The 8,792-nt window shown below is 27.6% G+C and overlaps 2 protein-coding genes across 2 annotated transcripts; both read left to right on the forward strand.

Annotated features, from left to right (window-relative positions):
- Window positions 1–2,987: 2,987 nt before the first annotated feature.
- LOC109604165 (sarcoplasmic calcium-binding protein) lies at window positions 2,988–7,708 on the forward strand. Its single transcript, XM_049969006.1, has 3 exons — window positions 2,988–3,155; window positions 6,723–6,875; window positions 6,932–7,708. The coding sequence occupies exons 1-3, from the start codon at window positions 3,072–3,074 to the stop codon at window positions 7,469–7,471; spliced, it is 777 nt and encodes a 258-aa protein (XP_049824963.1). The 5' UTR covers window positions 2,988–3,071; the 3' UTR covers window positions 7,472–7,708.
- A 145-nt stretch (window positions 7,709–7,853) lies between these two features.
- Window positions 7,854–8,730, forward strand: LOC109604166 (protein dj-1beta). Its single transcript, XM_020020695.2, has 3 exons — window positions 7,854–8,046; window positions 8,138–8,369; window positions 8,423–8,730. Exons 1-3 carry the CDS (start codon window positions 7,855–7,857, stop codon window positions 8,668–8,670), a joined length of 672 nt encoding a protein of 223 aa, XP_019876254.2. The 5' UTR covers window position 7,854; the 3' UTR covers window positions 8,671–8,730.
- Window positions 8,731–8,792: the final 62 nt, after the last annotated feature.

Genomic DNA, 8,792 nt, shown 5'->3' on the forward strand with positions numbered 1-8,792 from the left:
TGATTTTAATTTATGTACATTTACATTTAGTAATAAGAAATAAATTCTTGAATAGAAAAAATATCCAAAAAATGATACAAATTTTGAAAAATGAAGAATTACAAAAAAATAAATAATTATACATTAAAATACAATTTATTTTAATTTAAAGATATTTTTAACTAGTTAAATTAGATAAATGATGTTTATATTTGACAAAAGTTATATTCAGTTTTAATTATTTAAAAATAAGAAACGATTAAATTTTTAAATATGAAGTTGTTACAAAAATATATAATTGAATATTACAATACTTTGTATAGTTACAATTGATTTTAATTTAAATCCATTTATATTTAGTAATAAATAAATTCTTGAGTACGAAAAATATCAAAGAAATGATACAATGTGTATATTGAACAATTTATTGTAATTTAAAGATGTTTATAACTGATAAAATTAGATAAATGATGTTTAATTTTGATGAAAGTATATAGAGTTTTAAATATTTAAAAATACCAAAGAAACGATTAAGTTTTTAAATATGAAGTAGTTACAAATATATATAATTGTATATTAACAATACTTTGTATATATACAATTGATTTTAATTTATGTACATTTACATTTAGTAATAACAAATAAATTCTTGAATAGAAAAAATATACAAAAAATGATACAAATTTTAAAACATGAAGAATTACATAAAAATAAATAATTATACATTAAAGTACAATGTGCATATTGAACAATTTATTGTAGTTTAATGATGTTTATAACTAATAAAATTAGATAAATGATGTTTAAATTTGATAAAAGATATATAAAGTTTTAAATATTTAAAAATACCAAAGAAACGATTAAATTTTAAATGTAAAGCTCTTAAAAAATTTATAATTGTTATTACAATACTTTGTATATATACAATTGATTTTAATTTAAATACATTTATATTTAGTAACAATAAATAAATTCTAGAGCACGAAAAATATCAAACAAATCATACAAGTTTTGAAAAATAAAGAATATATAAAAATAAATAATTATACATTAAAATACAATGTGTATATTGAACAATGTATTGTAATTTAAAGATGTGTCTATTAAACAATTTATTGTAATTTAAAGATGTGTCTATTGAACAATTTATTGTAATTTAAAGATGTTTATAAATGATAAAATTAGATAAATAATGTTTAATTTTGATAAAAGATATATAGAGTTTTAAATATTTAAAAATACCAAAGAAACGATTAAATTTTAAATGTAAAGTTCTTAAAAAATTTATAATTTTATATTACAATACTTTGTATATATATAATTGATTTTAATTTATATAGATTTACATTTAGTAATAACAAATAAATTCTTGAATAGAAAAAATATCCAACAAATGATACAAATTTTGAAAAATGAAGAATTACACAAAAATAAATAATTATACATTAAAATACAATTTATTTTAATTTAAAGATATTTTTAACTAGTTAAATTAGATAAATGATGTTTATATTTGACAAAAGTTATATTCAGTTTTAATTATTTAAAAATAAGAAACGATTAAATTTTTAAATATGAAGTTGTTACAAAAATATATAATTGAATATTACAGTACTTTGTATAGTTACAATTGATTTTAATTTAAATCCATTTATATTTAGTAATAAATAAATTCTTGAGTACGAAAAATATCAAAGAAATGATACAATGTGTATATTGAACAATTTATTGTAATTTAAAGATGTTTATAACTGATAAAATTAGATAAATGATGTTTAATTTTGATGAAAGATATATAGAGTTTTAAATATTTAAAAATACCAAAGAAACGATTAAGTTTTTAAATATGAAGTAGTTACAAATATATATAATTGTATATTAACAATACTTTGTATATATACAATTGATTTTAATTTATGTACATTTACATTTAGTAATAACAAATAAATTCTTGAATAGAAAAAATATACAAAAAATGATACAAAATTTAAAAAATGAAGAATTACATAAAAATAAATAATTATACATTAAAATACAATGTATATATTGAACAATTTATTTTAATTTAAAGATGCTTTTAACTAATTAAATTAGAAACGATTAAATTTTTAAATGTGAAGTAATTAAAAAAAATTATAATTGTATATTACAATACTTTGTATATATACAATTGATTTTAATTTATATACATTATCATTTAGTAATAACAAATAAATTCTTGAATAGAAAAAATATCCAAGAAATGATACAAATTTTGAAAAATGAAGAAAATAATTATATAATGTATAAATTGAACAATTTATTGTAATTTGAAGATGTAAAGACAAATAAATTCTTGAATAAATAAAATTTCAAAGAAGTTATATAAATATTTAAAATATATATATATATATATATATATATATATATATAATTGATTTTAATTTATATACATTAACATTTAGTAATAACAAATAAATTCTTGAATAGAAAAAATATCCAAGAAGTAATACAAATTTTGAAAAATGAAGAATTTATTAAAATAAACAACTATGTATTAACATACAATGTATATATTCTTCATTTTTTGTTTAAAATTGATAAATGTCAACAAGAGGTGATGGCAAACGTTAACTACGAAAAAATTGTACATTGTGTATATACAATTGATTTTAATTTAAAATTAATTAGCTTGACAAAAGCCAGAACTTTTTAACATCAAAAAACCCAAAGAAAAGATACAAATCTTGAAACCCGAAGATCATCACGACAAAATAGAAACTTGTCGAATGTCGTAACCCGACAATATTTATTAAATTAGCCACTCAAGCCTACGAGATCTTCGTCTCGTTTCCAATCGTCGGTCCCAATTCAACAGAATGACACATCCATTGCCGCACCGCCGCCACGGAACCTTCCACGAGGCTCCAGAAGTGCAAGGCACGCCACTGCCCCCCCGAGTGCATCGAATGCAACCCCCCACCCGGCCCAGACCCGAGTCCAACGATCTCCGCACCGCATAGAAAAAGCGCCGCATTCGAAACTAGTCGGTCGTGTTGTGAGCCACGTTGTTCTTTAGATTTGAACCACTTCCATCGTCCAAGAAGCAAAACATGGTGTTCTCGATGCTGAGGGGAGGCCTGGCGGCCGTCAGGGCGCTGAAGACCGCCGTCAAAGTGGAGCAGGGGGTGGTTTTGGTGAGTGCACGTTGCTTGTTAACTTGGGGCGTCGGAATATGGCTGATGGTGTTACCATTTGTCGGCCCAGCTGCTCAGGCTGAAAGTTATGCGTTGTTGTGTGGCCGGAAATAAACTAGTTTGTTGATGGAAAGCTCGCACACCCTGTACACCATTAAATGGTGATTTCTTTAACCTGTTGTTGTGTGTCTTAGGTTGTCAAGGTGGTTCGGTACCAGTTTTTAGACCCGGCGACAAAATGGCTTTCTTTTATTTCGATTTTGATTATTGAATGTTATTTTAGTGCTTTAAACCACCAAACAAAGTAAAAAGGTGTTGCGGTGTCGAAGCAGTGGAACATTGATAAACAGGAGAGGCACGAGACACAAACAACAAATTCGGCACAACGTCCGATAATAAACTATTATCAAAAAGTTCTTATCAACTAAATGTTGTGGTAACACAGACAAGTTTTGTTGTAAATTTACAAAACAACTCGTTCAAAAAACCTTGGAAGGCTTTCAATAATCCATTTTGGTTCTGTGGATTATTGTCAGGTAGTACTTATGTGTCCGGGCTGCCATAAAGTGCGTGTTCAAAACACCACAAGGTTGAAGAAGATGAAGATTTAAAACGTGCGTACAAATTCGTGCGTTTCAATGCTACAGTATAAATTAAAAACAGGAAACAAATCTATTACATCCAACTTGCCAAATTGATCAAGTTTCAACATTTTATTGTAGACAAAAACAACGTGTTTTGAACGGATGTAAACAAACGTGACATTAGACAAATCGTTTATGGTTTATGTTAGGTTCAACAATCTATCTTGTCCATCAAGGTTTTGAATTATCTCGAGACTTGTTAAATGGGTCATTGCTAGCATTACGTGGTCGACCACCACGTACGCATAAACAAATGGTACTATTAATTATCTGGGACCATTAAGTGGTTTTTCGAACCACATAAACAATCATTTAGTGTTGATTATTCAAAAAAATTCAAATCAAATTGTTCTGCTTCAAACCTCAAACCCTTGGAACTTAAAAAAACAATAATCGTACGGTACCACCATAGTTTAATATTATATCGCCTCGAGATATTAACAAACAAAACAGATTTCATCGGATTTACAGTTTGAACTGACCTTATTTTAGTTGAACGATACGAAGTGAATGGAACAATGAAATTACGTTGAAATTTTATTTAATTATTAATTAGATTGTGGATATTAATATCCATAAGTGTATTAATTAACTTTGTTGTTACTTTGATTTGTGATTAAAATGAGTGTATCGTTATGTAAATGGAAAATGTTTAAATTATTATTATAAATTATAGACGAAAAGCGATAAAGTTAATTTTTAAATATTCATTTGATAGAGTTGTTATTGTTTTTCACCAAAATTCAAGGGTCAAAATACTGTTACTGATTGTCTAAATTAAATATTTATAATTTTTAAATGAAAAACTGATGTTTCGAATCATTTTCAATTTTAATTTGTTGGTAAATATATTAAGAAAACAAAAATTGATCAGTAATATCAAATATTCTTATATAAAAGAAATTATTACTCTCAACTATTTTATTTATTATCGAAAATCATATAAGTTATTTAAAATAACAACACAAATCACAAAATAAAAGCTAATAAATATTAATTCAATATGTATTTGATTTAGTTGTTATTGTTTTACACCAAAATATTAATGCTGATTGTCTAAATTTAATTAATGATAGCCACATAAATCTCTTTTATTTTTAATTTAAAATAACAAGTATAAATCACCAAATAGATACCAATAAATAGTTATTAAATATGTATTTGATAAGTTGTTATTGTTATTCACCAAAATTTAAGGTTCAAAATAACATTAATGACTCTTTAGATTTAATTAATAATAGCTACATAAATTTATTTTATTTTTAATTTAAAATAACAAAAATAAATCACCAAATAGATACCAAAAAATAATTATTAAATATGTACTTGATTATTTGTTGTTGTTTTTCATCAAATTTTAATGTTCAAAATAACACTAATGACTCTTTGACTTTAATTAATAATAGCTACATAAAATAATTTTATTTTTAGATTAAATTGTCAAGGGTAAATCACCAAATAAATATTAATAAACAGTTATTAAATATGTATTTGATAAGTTGTTATTGTTATTCACCAAAATTTAATGTTCAAAATAACACTAATGACTCTTTAACTTTAATTAATAATAGCTACATAAAATAATTTTATTTTTAAATTAAATTGTCAAGGATAAATCACCAAATAAATATTAATAAACAGTTATAAATTATGTATTTGATCATTTGTAATTATTTTTCATTAAAATTTAAGGTTCAAAATAGCATTAATGTCTCTTGAAATTTAGCTAATTATAGCTACAAATACATAGTGGTATTTATTTTTAATTTAAAATAACAAAGATAAATCAAAAATTAAACATTAATAAATAATTATTAAATTTGTACTTAATTATTTGTTGTTGTTTTCCACCAAAATTTAAGGTTCAAAATAATATTAATGACTTTTTAAGTATTAATTAATAATAGCTACACAAATTTATTGTATGTTTAATTTAAAATAACAATGATAAATCAACAAATCAACACTAATAAATAGTTATTAAATATGTATTTGATAAGTTGTTATTGTTTGTCTACAAAATTTAAGGTACAAAATATCATTAATGACTCTTTAAATTTAATTAATAACAGCTACATAAAGTTGTTACAGTTTGTCACCAAAAATTAAGGTTTAAAATAACATTAATAACTCTTTAAATTTAATTAATAATAGCGACATAAATTTATTTTATTTTTAATTTAAAATAACAAGGATAAATATAATATAAATAGTTATTAAATATGTATTTGATAAGTTAGTATTGTTTTTCACGAAAATTTAAGGTTCAAATTTATTTTATTTTTAATTTAAAGTAGCAAAATTAATTCACCAAATATATACGAATAAATAGTTATATACTTAATATTGTTTATTTTGTTTCACCAAAATTCAAGTTTTTTTTTTAAACTATGTCTGTTTAAATTGACTTACTGAAAATCATATAAATGTATTTCATTTTTTATTTTTAATGACGAGATTAAATCAAAATTAAAAAATAGTTATTAAATATGTGTTTGATATGGTTGTTATTTTTTTTTTTCAGCAAAATTCAAGGTTCAATTTATGATTATTAATTATATAAATTATATATTTATAATATTTGAAGAATGAACATTAATTTAGTTTTTCTATTCTAGTTAGAGAAAGACAAATGACATCAATAATTATGGAAAAACATTCTTTTTCACCAAAATTTAAGGTAGTAGGAAAACAAAATGAGGATGAATCAACTTAATCACCATGTTAAATACAACAAACAAGAGAAATAAATAATTTATATCTAAATAGAACATTTAAATATTTACTTTTAATCACAGTGCCTCATTTCCATAACGAAGTTAAGTTAAAACAACACGCACAAGGCTACAAATACAAAACGCGTTCCACAAATGATAGAATTTAAATTGTAAATGTATGTAACTAACAATTTTTATATTTACAGGCAAACGCTTGTAAATGCTTGTCGGCCGTACCAGCAATACAAACCACCCAGATCCGTTGCTTCAGCGAACGCTACCACCATCACCACCAGGCCGGAAGGAAGTACGAATCCGAATCGGCATCCGACAGTGACGTAGACGTGAAAGGGCCCAGGGTAAGTCAAATTTGTGTAATTCATTTTGCCGTTAACTAACTGAAGTTTTATTAAAGGGTGAGTCCGAGTTTTGGAGGAGGAAAATGCGTACGATGCACGGCATCCTGGACGTGAACAAAGACGGCGTCATCTCCTTCGACGACTTCCAATTGCTGGCCGACAGGTTCGTTAACCTGGGACATCTCAGCGACAAGCACACGAAGGAGTTCAAGCTAGTGGTGAGGGAGATGTGGGAGTCACGGTGGGGCGAAGTCACGCCCTACAATTTGGTGACGGTCGAACAGTACATCACCGACATGCACCACATCCTCAACGACAAGTATCTAGTCAAAAAGATCCAGGGCTTCCTGCCCTACTTGTTCAAGGCGGTGGACAAGGACAGGTCGGGCGAGATCTCCATTCAGGAGTACAAATTGTTCTTCGACTGTCTCGGTCTGAAGGAGTCCGACGCCGAGTTGGCCTTTAGGGCCATCGATGCGAATTCCGATGGCAAAATTACCATTAAGGAGTTTATCAAACACGGAAAGGATTATTATTTGACCGAGGACGAGGAAAGGATAAGCAAATATTTCTGGGGTCCTTTGATTGAGCACTGATTTCTAATCACTTTGAACTTTACTCTTAAAACCTAGTAATAGTGACGATTTTGATTAATTTCATCTGAATTTGTTGGATGAGGTTTTTGTATCTTTTGATTAAGGTTTTTAGGGTAGGTTGTAATTTTAAGATATTGAATTAATTGAAATATTGTCATACAATATTTTTATATTACCATTTGTGATAATGTTTTATACATTCTTTGTATGTAGGTTTAATGTGTGAAGATTTTTATACAAATAAAATTTTAAATATACCAAACATTTTTTTTTTAATTATTAAGTCAAAAAATAAAATTTTTCAAAAACTGTTTAGATTGTAATGGAATGTCCCGGATCTATAATCTTATCCGAAACTTTCCAGTTGGAGACGTCACCGCGAGATGTCGTTGTTAGGCCAGAGTCAAAGTCTTCTGAGACCGGCAACAAAAACCACCACTTTTCTCAATTTATTCACCCCGTATCGCGTTAGAAACTACACGACAACAATGAGCAAGACCGCCTGCGTGTTCCTGGCCGAGGGTGCCGAAGAGATGGAGTTCGTCATCGCCGCCGACGTCCTGCGACGTGCCGGCGTAAGTTGTCCCCCAAAACACCACCTAACACACCCCCAATCAGTAAATACACCTCTAAAATATCAAAACCTAACAAACCCGCACGTTTAAGGTGACTGTCACCGTAGCCGGAGTCCCCAATGCCACCCCAGTCAAGTGTAGCCGAGATGTTGTCATAGTCCCAGATCTGAGTGTATGTGAGGCCAACGCCAAAGGCCCTTACGACGTGCTGGTGCTGCCCGGCGGTCTGGGTGGCTCTAAAGCCTTGGCCTCTGACACCACTGTGCAGGAAATGCTCAAGGCACAAGAGAAATGTGGAGGTCTCATTGCTGCTATCTGTGCTGGTAAAAACAATCACAAAATATTTGTTTACTTGAAATAACTAGTGTTGTTACAGCCCCCACTGCGTTCAAGACCAGCGGCATTGGTGAAGGCAAGAACGTCACAAGTTATCCTGCGATGAAGGCCCAAATGGAGGAGGGAGGCAAATACAATTATAAGGAGGATAAAGTGGTGATCGATGGCAACTTTATTACAAGCAGAGGACCGGGCACCGCTTTCGACTTTGCCCTGGCTATTGTCGATAAACTGTTGGGCAAGGAGGCCGCCTGCAAAACGGCCCAACCCATGTTGTTATCTTATTAATTAATAAATAATCCTGTTAATCTGTAAATAAAACACAAAAATATAATTTCATATCATATATTTAGCTGTTTTATTTATTTCATATAATCAAATGAATAATAATATTAGTTTAATTGATATTC

This window comes from Aethina tumida, chromosome 6 (assembly GCF_024364675.1).
Source record: "Aethina tumida isolate Nest 87 chromosome 6, icAetTumi1.1, whole genome shotgun sequence".
In the NCBI taxonomy this organism is placed as follows: domain Eukaryota; kingdom Metazoa; phylum Arthropoda; class Insecta; order Coleoptera; family Nitidulidae; genus Aethina; species Aethina tumida.

Excerpts from the sequence above, each read along its gene's own strand:
- LOC109604166 (XM_020020695.2), top strand. The coding sequence starts at position 7,855 with ATGTCGTTGTTAGGCCAGAGTCAAAGTCTTCTGAGACCGGCAACAAAA. Across the intron at positions 8,047-8,137 it reads ACGTCCTGCGACGTGCCGGC|GTGACTGTCACCGTAGCCGG; the intron begins GTAAGTTGTCCC and ends CGCACGTTTAAG. Across the intron at positions 8,370-8,422 it reads CATTGCTGCTATCTGTGCTG|CCCCCACTGCGTTCAAGACC; the intron begins GTAAAAACAATC and ends GTGTTGTTACAG.
- LOC109604165 (XM_049969006.1), top strand. The coding sequence starts at position 3,072 with ATGGTGTTCTCGATGCTGAGGGGAGGCCTGGCGGCCGTCAGGGCGCTG. Across the intron at positions 3,156-6,722 it reads TGGAGCAGGGGGTGGTTTTG|GCAAACGCTTGTAAATGCTT; the intron begins GTGAGTGCACGT and ends TTATATTTACAG. Across the intron at positions 6,876-6,931 it reads TAGACGTGAAAGGGCCCAGG|GGTGAGTCCGAGTTTTGGAG; the intron begins GTAAGTCAAATT and ends GTTTTATTAAAG.